At 49.1% G+C, this 19,823-nt stretch overlaps 1 protein-coding gene across 4 annotated transcripts in view; it reads left to right on the top strand.

The window, feature by feature from the left end:
* GALNT14 (polypeptide N-acetylgalactosaminyltransferase 14) overlaps positions 1-19,823 on the top strand; it is a 122,622-nt gene that overhangs the window by 45,083 nt on the left and 57,716 nt on the right. For all 4 annotated transcript variants that reach the window (XR_010070193.1, XR_010070194.1, XM_063328153.1 and 1 more), the window contains one exon: positions 14,576-14,674. Coding sequence is in view for 2 of the 4 variants with exons in the window: in XM_063328153.1 (XP_063184223.1) it covers positions 14,576-14,674 (99 nt within the window). In the remaining 2 variants the exon portion in view is untranslated. The remainder of the gene's footprint in view (positions 1-14,575; positions 14,675-19,823) is intronic.

Genomic DNA, 19,823 nt, shown 5'->3' with positions numbered 1-19,823 from the left:
TATGTAAGAGGGGATCGTCATGTGCTGGGATTTATTTTTTTTAGGGAACTGTCTTTATTATCTCTTCTGGTCATAGTTACCCTGTTTTCAAGCTCTTCAGCCCTCCAGGAATTTGAACCTGTGCTATACAGGTTGGTTACTAGCACAGCCAGTTCCCCTAGCTGGGAAGATTTGCTGTCTGCTAACAAAAGACACAGTATGGAGCTTCTTTTATCAAAACCCACTACCTCTCACTTTATGCTAGAGTTTGTACTTGCTGTCACTCACAGTTTGGACCTATATGGTGTTGGTGAGCTGGGGCTTTAGAATGAACTGAAGCATGAAGTCCAAAGTGCAATTCAGAGGATGCAAACTGGGACAGTCACATCTGGCCAAAAACTTAAGGGTGAGGGGTAGTTTGAGTAAGGATGCACATTGTGTCCTCCAGACTACCACGCACTAGTTATTTTGGCCTCCCAGCCCCTGTCAGGAAGCTGTACCAGCATCTCATGGTTGTGATGGTCTGATTGTTCCCCATCGCTTCTGGGCCAACACTGGCTTTTGCATGCCTGTTGGATAAACCTGACCTACCTGTGACGATAGGTGGGCCAAAATCTGAGTCTTTCACTCAAAAGAGCTCAGTTCTGCACTTTGTAGATGCAGTCCATCTGGAGGGCTCACCACACATAGTGGCGTTTTGTACATTGTCTTCTGGATGAATTTGAACTTGAAACTCCAAGGAGATTTGAGGAACCCAGAAGGATTGTTTTCAGGTAGCACAGAGAACAAGGAGTACTGAGATTTGCAGTTGTTAGCAGCTAAGAAAGGAGAGTGAGAGAGGTCTTCCTTGGTATTAATCAGAAACAGGCACTTTGTAAAATTGTAGAATAATTCAGGTAGGAGGAGACCACAGGAGGTCTCTGATCTAGACTCCTGCTGGAAGCAGGGTCAGCCTTGAAATCAGATCAGGTTTTTCTCTTGTTGCAGAAGCCACTGAGCCCTCTGGGGCTCCTGCCTCTCAGGCTTGGCCCAGTGTTTTGTAAGATCTGACATAACTTACAAACTGCGATTGCAGCACACATAATTTATAGTTCTTCCCCCAGCTGCCTGTGTTCGTGTAGTGAGCTTGGAAGGTGCTTGAGTAGCTGCCCTTGCAGCACTTGCGTTACCTGTATCTTTCCTATCTTGCAGACACGATGGGCCTAATTCACTCACAGGGAGTGAATTTAAATGAGAAGAGGGTTAGATGCGCATTGAAGCACGCTTGCTCAAGCCTCCCGTCCTCGCCGCCTGCCACCTTTTCTGGATTGATTGTTATGTCAGTAGCAAATCTGTGTTTCAAATCGGTGTACCACTGTGCAGTCACCTTCTTAGAGGTTCTGAGATGACTGGAGACCTTCGTCCATGTGATCAAGAAGCAAGAGTCTGTGCTGCTGCTTGGTTGACATTGATATGTTTGGTGGCCTCAGGTCATTCTTGGTGGGACAACACTGAGGGGAGTTCTCTTTTGTGGTCATCACCTAAGAATGGTGCACTTAAGAGACCCGTGACTGTGACAGTTCTGGCTTGACATTGCAAGGCTTTGCCCGTGGTGAGGTTGCTTGGACTTCAGCCCAGTCCCCACAGCGTTTCAGTATCCGCTTTTCACGCTGCTTGGGATCTGCAGCTGTTTTCATGCCATACCTTCCACTGTGCATCCTCTGCAGTGCATCCAGTGTGAGATGTGGTGACCCTGATTCCTTGTTTCAAGTTGGAACTGACCTTCTAAACTTTTCTTTTCCCTAAGGCTTGACAAAACTTGGTCAGAGGCAAAATTCTATCTCCCACTCAGAGACAAAAATCCCACGGAGTCTCTACTCCGTGATGTTGCCTGAAAGTGGAGAAAAATAGTCATTGGACCATTTTAGCACTGCAAAATAACAGTATTTCATGTTCTCCTGCTTCTGTTGGAGCTGGCATCTTGCATAAATGTGGAGACATCTGAAGTTGGTAAGGTGCCTTTTTCCGATAACTGCACCTACTGCTTCTGGAGGGCTCACGCAGGAGGTGTGATGGGTCTCTCTGGGGACTCAGCGTCTGCGAACTGGGCTGGAAATGCAGAGTCCTGGGAAATGGCTGGTGTGTGGCCCAGTCCCCATCCTGGGAATGGCTGTGGTCACCCCAACGCGTGACAGAGTCTGCGATGTTTGCTGCCCCAAGTTTGTTGTCTGGTGGCCCATGGAGGTGGAGGGCTTGAGGAGCAGGCCGGCCAGACCTGATGGCTTCAGAGACAGAGGCTGGTGGCTTCAGGGGACCAAATTTGATGAATGTGTTGATCTTTTTCCAAATATTGCTTTGTATTTAATTCCCTTTTCTGAAGCTTTTTGTTTTTCTAATTGGGAGGGAGGAAGTAGTGATGAAAAGGGGTGGCATGAAGTGGGATTATGGTGGGCTTGAGGACTGAGAGGGTTTGTATCTCCCCTGAGGTGGCTGCCTGTGTCTGGGCTGGGGACCGTCCTTGGGCAACACTGCTGGCCAGACCATCATCCCAACATCCGCTTGTCCCAAAGAGCATGTTATTCTCTCCTCAGATGTGATGGGGTTTCTGCCATGGGGTTAGCGTGTTCTCCAGGCCCCACTGACATCTGAACTACCCTGCGTGACTTGCACAGACCTTGCTGGGGAGGAGAGAGGCTTCCAAGTGCCAAGATCCCAACCCAAGCCCAGATTTTGCTCTGATGTCCATGGCAGCCTGCAATACCACTGTGTCCTCCAGCCCCTGCCTGATTGCTCCTGGAGCTGGAGATGGTAGGTCAGGTCAGCCAACAAGCGACTCCTAGGCAGAAATGCAGGGTAATCGTTACTGCCAGGCGACCTACATCACAGTGAAAGGACTGACGCCCTGTTGGTTTTGGAGGTGTCTTCCTCATCGTGGCAGTGCAGTGGCTCCCCTCAGGTTTTCGGACCACAGCTCAACTGATCCCAGGTTGCGAACAGTGCCCTGGAGTCACGGGCTCTGATGCTGGATGTCTCTGACCACCAAGTGGGGCAGGATCTGAAGCGCCGTGGTTTTGTATCTTGAGGGGCTGCCTAGAGAAAGGCAGGCTGTGAGAGGCTTTAATTAAAAATGGTATTGGGAAGGGATGCTGGGGCAGGGGGAGGCCGGTGTTCTTCAGGAGCAGGGTTGGTTGTGTCTGGATCTGTAAGGAAACGGCAAATGCGACGGTGCTTATTCTGCAGCAGTGGATTTACAGTCCTGTTTTTCCCCCTCCTTTCCCTTTCCTTGAGTGAGAAAGATGAGGGCGACTCTTGGGAAGGAGTTGAGGAGTGAGCTAGACAGTACGAGGAGCTGATGGAAATGTATAGGCGGGTGTTTTGAATGCAGGAGGATGTGTCAGTTAAGTGGCTGTGTTACTCTTTTTTTTTTTTTCTTTTTTTTTTTTCCGGAGGGCAAAGTTAGTTATATCTGAAAGAGCTGTGCTAGGAGTGTGAGTTATGGCACCTGTCTGCGCAGCGAGCAGAAACGATTCCTGAGCTGTGTTTTCAGCTAAAAGGTGTCTGCAGGGCAAAGGGGATCAGCAGCGTGGGTACCGGGGGAGCCCATAGGACCTCAGTGTCTTGGAGCCTGGCTCCTGGCAGTGGGGGTGACTCTGGACTGCTCCTGCAAACACCATGGTATAATATTAAATTTCCTACTTGCTGTGCTTTGTTTCTCCAAGTTGTCCCTTGTCGCAGCCCCACAGTGCCTTGCTGGGTAAGAAAAGCATCCACATGGGACAGGCATCCTCCCGAGAAGAGTCTGAGGAGCTCACTCAGGAGCAGGCACAGTCTCCATCCTAGTTGTCTCTTCCTTGGCGGAGAACACACCTTTATTTTGTTTGGACTGATGTTTTGCTTGACAAAAACTACTGTTTTGGAGAGGGAAAAAAAAAAGCTGAAAACAGTTTCTCCTCCCTCTCCAAGTGATAGGTTTCCTTCACCGAAGTTATTTTGGGTTTCTTTCCCCGTGAGACAGTTTTGGAAATTCCCCCACCCACCCATCCATTGCATTTGCCAAGAAAAATGCATGCAGAAAATAGTTCTGGGTCGATCTGAAGTCACTCTCCCCTCGTCCTTTTCCAGTTTCTCCATTTACTCTGCTTGCATCCCAGCCCTGTTCTTAGCAGTCTCATGGGGAGACGTTGTGTTCTGCACCCCTCTATGAGGACTTCTGTGCGAGCAGTGAGGGAACCTTCTTCTTTGCAGTCCCCGTGGGAATTTGCTTCAGCGGTTGGTTCCGCCCATGAGAACGGGTTTGTCGTTGGGATGGAAGAGTTGGGGGGGAGCCCTTGGGGTTTCCCTCTTGTTGTGTAGACCAGGGCATCGGAACAACAAGGGAAGAGACTGCCCCAGAGCTGGCGCTGGTGGCAGTGCCTGGGGAGAAGGTGGTCTGGTGCCAGAGCTGTGAAGCTCTTGGCTGAGTCTCTGTGTCTTGGTTTAGAGCATCCCCTGTACCTGAGGATGTAGACTAGGACCAGCAGAATACACACAGCCTTTGGAGCAGGGTTTTGCCTCTCTTTAATATTCTACAGCAGGTTAGTTTGTGTTGAGAAGTAACCGCTGGTTAGATGTACTATTAGCCCAGAGCTGAGAAGCTGTCTGTCCATCAATACCACGTGTCTCTCTCCAGCTTCCAGTCTCTCGCTCAGTCCCTTGGGAAACGGCAGAGCTAGTGCTGCCAGGGCTAATTATTCCTCAAGACAGAAGACATGTGATAAAATATTAACCTTTTTGAAAAACAGAACCCCAGTTAATTAGCTCCACTTCTGCGACACATTCACCCAGAGATAAAAGCTCGTTCCCCAGGTATCTGTCTGTGGCGCGGTGATCTTTCTGCGTGTCCCTGTCATGATGGGGGACGGGGAGGGGGGACAGCTGGGAATTTAATAAAAGACAGTGACCTGCCAGTCGCTGAGCCCTGAGGATGAATCGCTCCGTTTCAAGGTGAGCGATGCCCGGGCATGGGCACCGCTGCTTTCATCCGAGAGGCTGAAGCTGGAAATGGACACTGAGCAGGTGGTGGGATCCGATCTGCTCCGCTCCCCATGCCTGGGTTACATCCATGTTGTCGGTGCCACATCTCTGGAGCCTGAATTTGAGGGCTGTGTGGGTGGACGGGGCTCAGCAGAGCTGAGTGAATAACCGTGTTTCGGTTCTTTGGTTATTTAAGAAAAAGAAAAGCCAGGAGTTAGCAATTTCAGGATAAAACAAAAGCAAAACTCTCAGTGAATCGAAAAAACACAGGAAAACTTAAGGCCAAAGGGATCTGTTTTTCTCATCCAGAAAAGGAAAAAAAAAATTGTTTAGATCTCAAATGTTTTTGACACTTCTAGTAATCTGAAAATGACAGGCTGTATTTAAAAGCAAGTGATTTTGAGTATCAGTTGAAAAGTACAGGTTGGGCTCCTCTGGAACAAATGATGTGCTGGAGTGGAAGTGATGCCGTGATGCGCGTCGGCGGCTGCCAGAGCCACCGGTGGGATGATGTAGCACTGCCGCAGTGATCCCTGCACCGGGGGGAGGGCTTCTTCCCACCAGAGGGAGGCATGGGGGTCTCTGATCGACCAGCATCGACCACATCCCAGGCTGTGGCCCTCATTGACCAGTGTTGGCACACTCATCCTCCGTGGAGGCATTGGGTCTCCTCTTTAAACTCTGTGTGCCGCCTCTGCAATGGACAGAGAGGGTCCTGGGGTTTTTATAGGGAAGAGAAAACCTTGCTCGTCTCAGTGTCCATTGCAGAGAGTGATGCGTCGCTCTCCTAAACCACGCCGGGGCCCGCTGATGACTTCATGATGGACATTGCTTCATCACCAAGTGCTTTGGCGTTCCTGGGGTGCCATTGATCACTCTGCTAGAGCCATCTCTGCCTTTGACTGCTATAAGATATTGACCATCTGTCTTATAGTTATTACGTGCCATCGATTACTTTGATAACTTGCTCCAAGTAATTCTGACAGAATGAAGTTGTTTGTTTAACTTTCATGCTCGTCTCAGTATTTCTATTGACCCAATATGTGTGCGTAGGCTGAAATCGAAGCCGAGTATTAGTAAGCAATGGAACTAATTCTCCAAGGGTCGCTACTGTTGATAATTAAGGCCATGAGACAGTTTCTTCCATCAAACTCTTGTTTGTTTTTTCAGCTACCCAGTGCCTTAAAGTCCTACTCCATCAACTGTAGGAAAAGGGCGATCCGAGGCAATGCTTCAGGGCTATTTGGGTGGATTTTTGTTGTAAGCACTGCAGATCCCTGCATGCTTAAAGTGTTTTTGAGCTATTGCAGCGTGGAGTTGGGTTTGTGCTTCTCCAGTTACGGCTAAGGAGGCGTTGTGGGGATGAGGACTTTCACTGCTTTGCTTTGCCACGTGGTGCCAGGAAGCTCTGGTCAGAAAGCATCCTCCCTAATGAATCTTTACATCCATGATTCTGACCCTCTGAAGTAGAATTTCAGGTTGTCCTGGCTTCTAAAGATCTTTAATAAAGGGTTGGTGGCTTTCCAGGAAGGTGCAAGGTGCCAGATTTTGCTTTTACTTTCACCAAGTGAAAAGCTTTGATGCCAGCTCTGGTATTCCAGTAAAACTGGCATCAGAAATTTGGCCATGATTTAAAATTCTACTGAAAAACAAAGAAGGTTCTTTTTTTTTGTTGTTTTCTTTTTTTTTACTTTTGTTGGCTCCTTTTTTCTTTTTTCTTCAGTTCTGAGGGCAGAAGGGTGGGGGGAGTCAAGAAGCAAGACAGACCCTGAGTCTTTGTGGAGGGCCCTGGAAGTCTGAATTATTCATGAGCTGCTTTGCAAATCAAGACACACAATCTAGTTTAACTTGTTTTTAAGTGCAGCCATGCCATTCTCTCCTTCCTTTTTTTAGTAGGTTCTTTTTTTCCCCCTCCCCTTTTCCAAAGACAAAAATCCAGCAAATTTTTAATAAATTATAAATGTATCATCTCCTCGGTTTTGAGGTTTGCAGGCAGCAGCACGTCTTGTGCACAGAAGGTTATTTTTGCCTGCTTGCCTTTCTTCGAATTTAGCCGTTTGATTAATTTTTTAGATATCTATCTTGCAGGGAAAAGAAAGAAAGAAAGAGACAGTGAGTTACAGGAAATTCTAATTGTGCACTAGCCAAATATAGCACTGTTTCAATTTCCAGAAGCTGTGTAGAAAAATGTCCTACTTGGACGACCCGCAGTTGAGTTGAACCCGGGTTCCTGTTTGCAGGTCCCTGCCCTGGTGGACCGCGTGCATGGTGGTCCCCTGCCAAGGCTTGGAGCTGCTTGCCTTCAGGCAAAGAGCAGCTGTGACCATCACATTGATGGTAGCGCATCAGCTTCAGAAGAACACAGAGGCTGAGAAGATTTCTTCCATCAGCCACTGCATCTTCTCCTGCCCTTGGGAGGGCTCTTCTCTTTTGCCCGTTTTCTATTATTTTTGTGGTAGCATGTGCTGGGGAGGGGAGAGGTGGGGACTTGGACAGGCTCCTCTGGAAGTCTAATCTACAGCCAGAACTGGTTCAGCGCCCTGGCAGTGTTTTCCTGTTGGTCTTCCTTACAGTTTTATCCAATTACATCTAGTTAAAGCCTGCTAAATAATTCCTTCTCAGCTCTGATGCTAACTGCCATTGCATGTTTGTTGCAGAGGTGCCTCCTCACCTTCGTTCAAGCCCTTGCACAGTCCCAAGTTGTCTGTTCAACCGGGGATTCCTCTCTTTGGATCGCCCCCATTTCTCCCTGCCCTAGCAGCCACTGAGGCTGTTGCATGCCATCCTGGGCACTTTTCAGTCCCTTTTTGGGAATGCAAACCTGGGGCGCGTGCCAGTCCGGCACAGAGAAATCCTACCGACCTTTCTCAAGGTATTTTTTCACTTTGGCAAGCCAAACTTCGGCTGGCATTCCCTGTGATCACATGGCATCACCAGCTGACATCTGACTCCTCGTCTCTTCTTCTTTCCTTTTGGCACGGCTGCTTTCCAGACTCCTCTGCCTTCCAACTGCTTTTTCAGCCTCTTTGCTCTAGGCCTTTTGGTGTTTCCGTAGCACCAACCTGCCTATGGTCACGGCCAACCCGGAGTGGGCCTACAGGACCAGGATAGATGCAAGAAGGTCTGTAGCTGATGGCAATCTCCGCAACTACTGCTCTTCCTGTAGTGCTACAAAGGTCACATCCGTGCTCTGAGCACTGACATTCACGCTCAAATTGTGGTGTGTCCTGGTGGAGTGCTCTGCATCAAAGCTCTTGGTGTTATGGAAGAAACCCCAGAGCTTTCTTGGTAGGTTTTTGTCCCAGATCCCATCCCAAGTGCAGGATGTGCAAGCAGCGGGTGCTGGAGATGGACAACAAGGCAGACATAGGTCAGCCCTCCTTCCAGTTGGCAGTCTTGCTAGTAATTGTCATGATTGAGGGGGTGCAAAGTGTATCTGTAGAAGGAGGAGGAGGTGCTGGCATATCTTGGGAAGACCAAGGAGGATTTTGAAGGTCTCTCAAAGCAGGGTGACAAAATATTTTGAGGTAACATGCAGGAAGGATGTCTTGGGGAGAGCCAAGAAGAACCGAGGGTGGTGTTGGGAGGTGAATGTCATGAAGAAGGCCACTGACCCCTGTACGTGCTCTGGTCATGCAAATGCCAAATTGTTGTATGAGACTGTCGTATTGGCTGTAACGTGAACAGCGCTTCTTGGATTTTCCATCTCTGGAGGGCATGAAGTAATGGTCATTTTTGACCATTCATGATTTTTTGAAAGGTACTCTGCAGTCAGACACAAGTCACTGGGCTTAATGCATGGATAACTGAGAAATGCACGGATAACTGGGAAAAATGCCAAAGACCGTGTTACCCAGAGGTCAGGTGAGACAGCGCGTGGTCCTGTCCAGCAGTAAGATCTATGAACTTATTAGCTTCCATGTGATTTGACACATACATTGCTATATAGCTCTAAATCACATCATGTCTAGGGTCCCTATTTTTAGAGTATTTTCATGGAAATCACCTGTAACTTTGCTTTGGTTCGAAGACAGGGTTTAGACACAGTGTTTTCCCACTGGCTGGGGGCTGTGCCACCCTGAGAGGTTGTCTTGAGAGGTATGACCAAGGTGCCTATATGTCCTGCCATCCCTACAGGCGTGCGGAGCCTGGGCACGTTCGGTACTGGCTATGGCAAGGCAGCTGGGGCTCTAATCCCTTCCCTCCCACCGGCAACTGTTTGCTTGCCTATGGTAGGTGGCTTCCTCCCTTCCGAAGGCAGTAATTTTCATTTTCCTCCAAGGGAGTAATTTCTCACACCTGGTTGGTTGTCAAGGATCGCTCCAGTTTCCTCTGGGGTCCTGGAGGGAGGAAGTGGAGTGACTACGCCAAGGGTGCCCTGCTGCAATAGTTAGGTGAAGCAACTCAAGCCAGAGAGGGTTGAGCTGGTTTTCATGATAAAAAGGAAAACGATAAAAGAAAGCTCTCCTTGTCTTTCTTTCTTGGACTGCCGCCCATTTCCAGAAGCAGAATGGCTCCTGTCCCTTCTGTAAGGTACCAGCATGTTTTCAGCATCTCCGTTCTATCTCCTCCGCTTGCACTGCTGCTCTGTCTCACCATCTGAGAGCCCGGTGAGAACAAGGTTCCTGGGAGGTAGTCATTGACTGACTGGTGTGTGACCTGAGCAAAGCTGTAGAGGCTTCTCCCAGGCATGGAAGACTCGGTCCAGCCCAAGACCAGGCTGGAGCAGAGGCTTGCTCTGGTCCTGACTGGCTGAGTCCCTTCAGAGGTGTGCATCAGGCTGGCAAGATCTCTTCTTCCAGAATTGGTGCGAGTTGGGAGCTTTGACATTAGTATTAACTCTTCCTTGAAGTTCCTGTGGAGATTTGTGTAACTCAGTTCACTTTTTCTGTGAGCTAAAAGGAGTTTATATGCTCTTCCCCTTTCCACCAAGTTCGTCTCTGCTTCTAGTGGAGCATCCAAATCCATAACATGCAGCTCATGGCAGTTACACTGCTGTGGTGTTACTCTTGCATGTGTCTTTAGGTTTGTCCTTCAGTGGTGGTGTGAACCCACACTGTTTCTGATGGCAGGTCCCTGTCCTCTGGGTCGATGTGAGAGGGAGAACCTTGTGGCTGTGGTGTGGAGACAAACACAAATACTCTTGGTTTAGATGCGTAGCGATGAGATCGCTCTCCCATGTTTTTCCAAGGAGGAGAGGGGAGCCAGGAGGGAGTTGAAAGATGGTGTATAACTCTGTCTCGTGCATCTGGCTGTTCAAAGTAAATATACAGAGAGCCCTTTGGAAGTGGTGAGCTGTGTTGAGAGAGAGTTTGGACTTCATGGAAAATGTTAAAAATTCAAAGCAGAGCTGCTGGCAAGTGATGGCTGTTGAAGCAGAAAAGCGGGATGAGCAGAAGCCTGGCAGGGAGGGCTGGGGCTGCGGGATGAGGATAATCATCGCTTGAAGGACATTAATGAGGCACAGGAAAGAGTGAGCATAAGAGGCGGATTTTAGGAGACGCGGTGCAACTCTGTGGGCACGTGATGGCAAATGTAAAGGAAAAAGCATGTTCTGGATGAGCCAAGGGATGGACCAGGAGGGGCTGGGGAACAGGGTCCCTCTCTGTTCACACCGTTAGTCTTTACCATTGTGCTGTGTAGTGGTGTTTCCAAGGTGGGCTTTCGTTCGGTGAGGGGCACTAGGAGTAAAGTCTGCCATTTTAAATTTAAGATGGGTTGAAAAGTCCTGGGAATGGGCATGCGTTGCCCCATCAGAAGGACCTCTATGGATGCAGGGGTGGCTGTGTGCAGAGGCCACCAGGGTGTGATACTGCATGGCTCACCAGGAGCGCAAGGGGCGAAGCAACCCCGGAAAAATGTCTTCAAGAGTGCAAGACTTTGGAGGACTGTGAGGAACACTGGACTTTGTGGGAGGGTTTTGCGATTCCTGCAATGAGTGCAGTGCTCTGGCTGTCTGCTCCCTGCCCCACCAAATGGGCGCGCCATAATTTATTCCTGAGCCGTTACCGGCATGTTGGGAAGAGGGAGATGAGATGTGCTGCTCCTTCCACCCTGAAGGAAGTACAGCAAGCAGCCAGTCCAGGCTGGGATTTTCCAAGGGTGATTCCTAAGATGTCTGCAGCCAGCATGCCCCGTTCATAACTTTCTGGCTCTGAAATTATTTCAAATTTGAATGGGGAATAACCTTAAAACAGAAAAGTTAAACTTCCCATCAAATGGAAGTTTGACTGCTGGATTCGCAGGAGGAAATAACAATTATCTCTCCAGCTGGATGCTCTCTCTCTCTCTGGGGTTTTTTGGGCAGGCCAGCCTAGCTCCTGACTTGTTTTGGTCCCCCAGACGCTGTGAGCTGGTGGAGCAGACCGTGTCGCAGGCACTTCAGTCTGGCAGCATTCCTACTAGCACTTGTTGTGCGACGATTGCTCCCCAGTGCTGCTGCAAGGGTTCAAAGGATGCAACTTTACACGACTTCTGCCTGGGAGTTTCAGTCAACACACTGCAACTATAAACAACGCAGTTATGACTTTTTTTTTTTCTTTTTTTTTTTTTTTGGAACAATTTAAAAAAAAAAAACCAAACACAACCCTCAAAATTTCATTGGTTTCCCGAAAACGTTGTAGGTGGTGTTTTGGTTTTGGTGGTGTTTTTTTTTTTTCTTGTTGGCAATTGGGTGACCAATGAAATACCATAAGCAGCACAAAACGTTTATCCAGTGACAGCCTGAGGTAGCACAGGCAGCTCTTAGCGGGTTTATTTTCATTATTACAGCAATTTTAGGGCTGCATGCTGCAATTTTCACTTGCAGTGAGGTATTAAATTGAAATTACCCCAGATGTAATTGTCACACAAAATAATTCTGGACATGCTGGATTTAATGCTTTTCCAAGCTGTGGTTTTTATTACCCGAGCAAGTGCCAAAAAAACCACTTGTAGTCAACAACTGAAACTGAAATCTGCTTTCTGAGGAGCCGGGATGTTTAGCTGCAGTTATGCTGGGGGAGGAAGGGGAAAAAAAAAATAGGGAACAACTGGAGGAAAGTTTGGGAGGGCTCCCAAAGGAAGGGTCCGGGTGTAAAGTCCTGAGTAAAGACAGAGTCAGGGCTCCAGAGGGACCCTGGAGGAGCCCTGGCAGATGCAGCAGCTCAGCCCAACCCTTTTGGGGCTGTTTTTTGGGGGGGCGAGTCCCACCTGTGGGGCTGGTCACAGAGGCGGAGCGAGGCTGGGGATACTGCCAGGTCCCTGCCCGCTCCGTAGCGGCAGTGTGGTCATCAGTCCCGTCTTTGGGATGCAACCAGCCTCATTAGACAGAAGTCCAGGGGTGGGTCACAGAGCCAGCGACCAAGCTCTGGAGGTGTGCTCCTATATGATGTGTCAGTGTTTTCCTCGTGCGTGTTGTCTAATTAGGCTGATCGGGCGCGTAGACATCTGGAGTTTTAAAATCAAGTGGTTGTCACGCACGAGGAGCCTTCGTCACAGCGCTGGTGGGCTCAGCCAGCGTGCAATATCCCCAGCACTCCCACTGGTGCATGATACAGCAGGCACCCACCCAGGCTTTATTTATTCGCTTCCTAACTATTGTAATAACCTAAGTAAAGTATTGATGACTTTGTATTTTCCACACGCTCTCATTCTTTTCCAGAAATAGCTCCCCTTGTTTGCTCCACACAAACTCCCTCCTGGTGCCGTGCTGGTAGTGGGTGGAAGGACACGCATCTGGGAGCGGTTGGGAGATAATGGTGTATAAATAGCACGGGGAGAGCAAGCGTCGTCGCCGTCTGTCCCTGCAGCTCCGCAAAGCAAGCCAGAGCTGAGCCTGAGCGCGGCAAACCAGACGCCGAGCAGCAGCAGCTTCTTTCTCATCATCTCAAGTTGGGAAAGCTCAGCTGAAGTTGGCTGCTGGGTGATGCAAGGGGCCGTGGTGACCCAGCCGAGCAGCTCAGGCCATGACCTGGCGCTGTTTAGTAATTCAGAAACCCTCTGCCTTTAGCATCCCTGAGACGTAACTTTGATGAATGAGGGTGTTGTCGCAGGGGGCAATGTCACGGAATTTTCTCCTGCGTGCGGCGTGGCCATGCAACTTTAGTGTCCTTTGAGGGTGGACCTAGAATTAGAATTGGTTGAATGATGAATTTTGGGGACTATGCTGAAAGAACAGGGTATTAATGACAAATCTGCTTTGGTCAAGTTGAGGCAGGATGTGGGAAAGGCTTTGAATGAGAAAAGGCAGCAACCAATTTAGTGAAAGCTTGCAAATATTTTGTCCCACCCAAGGTGTCCTTTTTTTTTTTTTTTTAAACTTTTGGAATTATTTCACCTGTTGCTCACTCTTTTTTCCTTTCATTTATGTCGCTTTGGGGGAGGAAACCGATGGTTTGTTGACGGAGTGGTTGCTCAGTTCTGTTTCCTGCTTCGTTTGAGGATGGTAGTGGTAGCGCCTGGGCAGTGACACAAGAGCAGGCGAGCGGTGCATGGATGGAAAGGGGCATGGTGGCTGCGATGAGGAGCTCCTCAGGCTCAGCACAGGGTGCCCTTCTGCCACTGGTGTGTCATCTTAAGGCCGTCACAGGGGCCGACAGGGACCTGGGACGAGCGGCACAGATGTAAGAGGGGTATCTGGATTTTCTGAGCTAGGAATATGTTGGTGTTGGCCTATAAAAGCCACAAATTTCATCAGCTAAAGGTCAAAGTAATTAGAAAGTCTACGACGTTTCCTCCTGGGAAGGAGGCAGCAAGGGCTGTGGTTGCAGTTGTGGGTTTTCACCTTCTGCAGGCTGGCTTGGAGAGTGTTAAATCCCAGTCTTCCCCGTGGTCAGGTTATGCCATTAAGACAGAATGAATAAGGAAACAATCAATTTAGAAACGGGACTTGGCTTACTTTGCAGCCGGCTGGTGGAAATTGCTGCCTCGGGAGGTGGGAGCGAGGCAGCTCAGAGCTGGAGCTGCAACGATGCTCTTACCTCTGCTGGTGCCACCAGCTGGGTGGGTGTGAGAGTGCTTGGGCCCCTGCCTCAGTTTAAGAAAGAAAAACCCTTGTCACGGTAACTCAGTACTTCTGAGATGACACTGAAAGCCCCATGAAGCTCAGAAAGCCACCGAGGCAGCGTAAGACTTGCAGGTGGCCTTCTGTGAGCACCTCACCTTTGGCGTGAAGGACCCGCTCCTGATCCCATCGTGCTAACGTCAGCGAGGAGTATCTTTGCTGAAGGTGGCGTTGCCCTAACTAATATAAAAAGGGAGGGCCTTTATCTTCCCACTGCCTGTTGGTGTGGGGGGCTGGTGGCACCAGGAGGGTGGGCTAGCTGGGAAGAGAAGTTAGAGAAAAGGGCTGCAAGCTGCGTGCCTCCTTTCTCATCCCATCCTATTAATGACAGTTAAGCTCTTTTTGCTGCTTTAATCCTCCATGACTTACTTGGCAGTGTCTGGACTCCTTCAGAAAGGATTCACGGAGAAGAACTTTTTTTTTTTGTTTCCTTTTTTTTTTTTTTTTTAATAGTGGCTGGAGGACCATCTGCTGATGGACTCTGCTGCCTGCGTTAATGAAGTGAGCTCCCACTTTGAATTCCAGCAGCTGAACGGCCTTTTCCTCTTTCTCCCTCCCCAGGTGTATGACTTTGCACTACCGCCAGGACCTGCCGCCAACCAGCGTCATCATCACCTTCCACAACGAGGCCAGGTCCACCCTGCTAAGGACCATCCGGAGGTAAGAGCTCCCAGTCTGCTGGAAATACTCTTGTTTATAAAAGGTCTTAAAAAGAAAAAAAAAAAAAAAAGAAGAACGATTGGGCTAGAGGTTTTTGTGAATAAAGGCAGAATCTGTTTGCACTCGAGGGGACTGGACCTACCGGCTACGGTCTCAAATGATTACCGGGAGAAATTAGCGTGAAAGCTCGTCTCTGAGAAGCAGGTTTTGCAGTGGGACGCTCGGAAAAGTAAGTAGTTGTGCTCCTTTTTCAGGATCTGGCACAGGGCATTCTTCAGGGAGCGGCAGAAGATGAGACAGAGTCTGGGATAAGAGGTTTTATATCCAGCTGGGTCCCGGTGCTCAGCTGTACTTTGTCCCAGTCCTCTAGGGACGGCTATTATTCTGCAGATGCCTGCTCCGGCACTGCTGCTTGAGCTTCTCCGGTGACCCATCGAGTGCCAGAAAGGCTTGCTAATTGAGAAGCCCTAATGGTGTACATGGAGACTAGATTTTTCAAGGACGGTTTCCGTACTCCTCTGGATACTCGGTGGAGCGCTCTGGGCATGCGGCCATTCCTTCATTTGTCGGTTTGTTCTTGGCTGTGTTTTGCTGTAGTGGGTAGACTAAAGGCTTCATTTTCGCTGCAGGTTTTTGAAATCGGCGTTTAATCCCAATGCGTGCCTCGAATCTGCATGTTCTCTTGTAGGAAGATATAGTGACCTTTGAGGGGTCTGCCTCCAGGTCTCGGCTGGTGGGTTCTTCTGTAGCGAGCTTGGGTGTGCTGTGCTCTGTGCCAGTAATAGGTGTTTTGCAGGTGTGTTTCATGCCCGCATAGTGAAGGTTTCTGCTGGGCTGTAAGCCTTGTCGGCTAAACTCTGGCATCCCCAGGGACCTCTTGCCATCGTTGGTACTGGTCAGATTGGGGTTGCTGGCTGGGGGGAGACTACAGCTGTGCCCTGTTCGCTGTCACATCCTCGCTGGGCTCTTTTCTGCAAACAGCATCCTTCCTCAGGTGAACACGCCCAGTGCCACAAGTGAGTTTGACAGTCCTGAAATTGAATTCCTGCTTTGCTTTATGGTTTGGTGCCCAATCCCATCTCCTTCGCTTCACACTTAATAACCTATCACCGCTTTCTCTCTCTAGGGTGTGGGGATTTGGGGTGTCATAGCACTGACACTTGGTGCTGTGTACCAGCTCCTTGATCCTGGACCTTCTCTTTTATCTTTACAGTGCCTTGCATGGGTTTCCCATCCTCCAGAACCCATTGGAATAGAGATGGCAAGGCAAAGCGAAATACAGTCCTGTAGCCCCTGAGACACAGGATGCTTATAACATGGAAAGTGCAGTGGTGGACTTTAATCTCATTTGTCCCCATAACTCAGCACTTGACTGTCCAGGCAGGTATGATCATGAGTGATGTCACATGAGACACGTTAGACCCATGATACGGCTCTGATGCCTGGACCTCCGTATCTGGCTTCATTAGAGAACTGTCCATTGCAATGATGGCAAGGTTAGAAATACAGGTAATTTGAATTTTTCCTTCATCCTCTAGAATATTGTCCTCTGAAGTTTCTGATTTCCAGCTATAAAAAGACTTTCTTCCTTGCTCCTCTTCTTTTCTTTTCTTGCCTTGATTAATTGGCCTTATGGCCTTCTTTACCTGGTTGCACGTGATTTCCACCACAGCTTTGCCACCGTGCACTGCTCCTCCCCGCTCATGTGCCCCGGCAATTCCAGCGCTCGTGTTTTGTCTGTGGGGAGGTTTTCCCCAGCTCTGGGGCCCTTCTGAGCCCTCTTTCTTGAAGGCTGATCTCCAAATGGTGCTAGAGCCCTGCAGAGTATCCCACTGAGCTGCACCACAGAGGCAAGCCCGGACAGGGAGGAACCGAGATGACAGCCTTTGGGTCCCCACCTCCCCTGCCTCTCCCTGGGCTGAGATCCTGAGCTCTCCTGAGCTGACCATCCTTCTGGTTTGGAGGTGGCCTCCTGGCATCAAGGTCCACTGTTTTCCTCCTGGATGCAGTACTTAGAGGCTTGCGTTGATCCAACCGGCCCCAGGGGTACCAGCCCTTGGTGGCAAGTTGTGCTGGTGATGCAGCTCCTGCTCTGCTCCTCTCCAGCCATGACTGCACATATTGCCATCTCCCTGCCTGTTTGTGGACCCAGCTGAGAGCTCATCTGCCTCGTCAGCCTCTGTAGGTTAATTTGCTGTGCCTTTTGACTGCTCTGTTTTTCGCCCCCCCTCGCTCGGCAACTGTTTAGTTTAATTGGATCTTCCAGATAACTCCATCCCATGGTGGCTGTAACAACATGGATCATTTTCCATGGCTAGTTACAATAAACTGTGTCCTCCTGACACTGCTTTGTGCCTTTTGGAACAGTCTGCGGCCAAGTGTCTCTGAGCACTTTGAGCACATGTGCGTGAGTAAAATGGGCACCTCTTCCACCCTGTTCTCCCCAGTACATCTCCGTGGTGCGCTCTTAGTATAACCCAGGTGACAGATGGACAGACTGAGGAACAGAGAGGTGATTTGTCTCTGGCTGGTGGAAGATTTTGGGTTGCAAACCTGGTTTCCAGAGTTCCAGCGAGTTAGATTTTCCAGCCCCACTGCAAAATGAATGTTCTCACTTAACTGCCGTGGCAGGAGCAAGAAACAGGGCAAAGGGACATTGCTTGGCTTCTCCAAAGCCACGTGGCGATAGGGCACCATCCCCCCAAAGGGAGCACTTCTTATGGGACCCCATGTAAACACAGAGGGGTGGCAGAGGGCAATGCTGTTGAAGGCACCGTCTAAGCAGGGATGGACATCAGCTCTCACAGAAGGGACCACGTACATGATGAACAGGAGGGATTTTGCTATTCCAACGTTTTTGCTAGGTGCTTGAGAGCTTTGATGCTCACTGCGTGCTGAGGCTGAGCTGTATTGCAGGCTTGGTGTGTGGCGTTCGGTTCTTGGTGGGGATGTGAGTGCTCTGACCCGTGAAGCAGAGGCACCAACACGCGGCCTCTGCAGCACCCGGTACACAAGTCACGTTGCGAGCGTTTGTGACAGTTCGTTTATGAACAATTTGCATCGTCAGAGCTATTGAGAAAAGCTAGTGGACTGTGTTGAATAATGAATTAATTTTAAAGTTTCACGATGTTTTCTCTGACCGTTTGCCAGCTGGAAGAAAAGAAGAGGGGAAAAAAAAAAAAGCTAAACTAATCGAATGCCCAAATCTCTGCAAATGATGTAGTCAGCGTTTATAAATGCATATGTAACTATGCTGGTGGATACGAACATGTCCATGTAGTAGGGGCAGGGTGTCATAAGAAAGAGAAATAGGAAAGGGGAGAAGAGCCCAGAAAGAAGGAGATGGATGCTTACTGCAGGGGGGTTTGGACTAGATGACCTTTAAAGGTCCCTTCCAACCCAACACATTCTATGATTCTGCGATTCTATGGTGAATAGCAAAGTAGCTCTTGAGATTTTTTTTTACTGTGCAGACGGTGAGGAAGTGCCATTGGGTTGTCGTTTCTGCTACTCACTTTTTGAATGACCTTGGTCAAGTTTCTTATCCCTCCCATGGTTCGTTTTCACGTATTTCAAGCTCCAAGGGTCAGTGCATTACAGATCGTGAGAGTCTCCAACAGTATGGGGATGGGACTGCGTGAGTAAAGCCAAGGAAGGCAGGCGTGAGCAAGGGAGAGAATAAGCAATACAGAGGCATTTTTTTAAAAAAAACCCACAATTTCTTCTTGTCTCCCTTTCCATCCTGTGCTAACCTGGATTTAGGAAGGGAATCCATCTCATTGCCCAGCTCTAGCTACCCAGCTCCTCCTGAGGATGTCCCCCAGGCCATAGCAGTCACTGGAGGGGAAGGAGCAGCGTGGCCAGGAAAGATGTGCTCCTCGTCACCCGGGGCCAGGCTGGGTGCCGGGGCTTTCAACAGCCATGGATGATAGTGCCTCCCCATTGTGTTAGGGGATCCCCCCCCCGTGGTTAGAGGGATCTACTTCATGCCTTGCTTATGAGAAGATCATCCTCTTTCCCTCCCATCCTTCCTCTGGAGGCATCAGCAGGCTCACGTGCTGAGATGCAGCCATCCTGGGGGGCAGAACTGCAGGCAGCCTGGGGTGATGCTTTGCTCCCAGACCATCAGAGGCCATCACGCTGTGACTTTCTCCAGCAAGTTGATTTTGGGAGCTTGGCAGGCGGTCAGCGCTGCTGCAGGCTGGGCTGTTGTGCCGGCTGTTGTGCCGGCAACCTGCCGGGCAGAGGGTGGGAGAGTCTTGTTTCATCTACTGAGTGGTCATCATTTGTTTATTCTTCAGACTTGCAGCTGGGGAGCTCAGAACACAGAAATAAGGAGACTTAATTATTTACCTCTCGCTGACAAACCAAAATACATCCTTTGGCAAAAGTCCTAACGCGAACGCTGTGAAGGCAACATCAAATATTTAAATCATTAATTAGCGAGGAGAATATCATGGCTTTAATTTTCTAGCGCTGGTAAGTGAGAGAAGTGACATCCTGGACAAGCCAGCACCTCGCACCTTCCCCTCGTGCCGCTGCCTTGTCTGCATCCAGACACATCTGGGGCAGGGAGATGACAAAAGCCACGCACCGCCTTCCTTAGGCAGCGGTGGCACCATACAGAGCCTGTGCCATAACTGAAACAAGCCTGATGAAAGAAGCAAAAACAAGCCAGGTGTTGTGCAGAAACTGTATAATTAGCACTTTGTGCCGACTATTTTTTTCTTTCTTCTTTTTGCTTAAACCCAGGACTTTTTTTTTTTTTTCTTTTTAATTTGCTAATCATCTCTCACGGTGACTAAGTACACAGCCCTCCATGCGCTTTTACCTTTTGATGTTAACATGAGAGAACTCTTGAATTTCAAAGAGCTTGGTGGGTATTTGAAAGAATAAAATGCGAAAGCCGCAGTGTAATCAAAGCTCATTATGGTTATTCTTGGTGTGATGCCTCTCTTCCTACATAATTAGCCATTTTGGGTTGTTGAAGCAGTTCATTTTGGCGGGCATTTTCTCTCTGCGCTCTTGGTCTGATTTTGATAATTGTGACCCTTGGCCCTTTCGACACTTTATTATACTCCCAAAGTGTTGTGGTTTTAGTATTTTTTCACCCTGACAAGTCCCAGTATGTTGCCATGGAGAGAATTAG

This window comes from Chroicocephalus ridibundus, chromosome 3 (genome assembly GCF_963924245.1).
Source record: "Chroicocephalus ridibundus chromosome 3, bChrRid1.1, whole genome shotgun sequence".
NCBI lineage: Eukaryota > Metazoa > Chordata > Aves > Charadriiformes > Laridae > Chroicocephalus > Chroicocephalus ridibundus.
The sequence above is the reverse complement of the archived record's forward strand: the minus strand, read 5'-3'. Positions and strand labels throughout refer to the sequence as shown.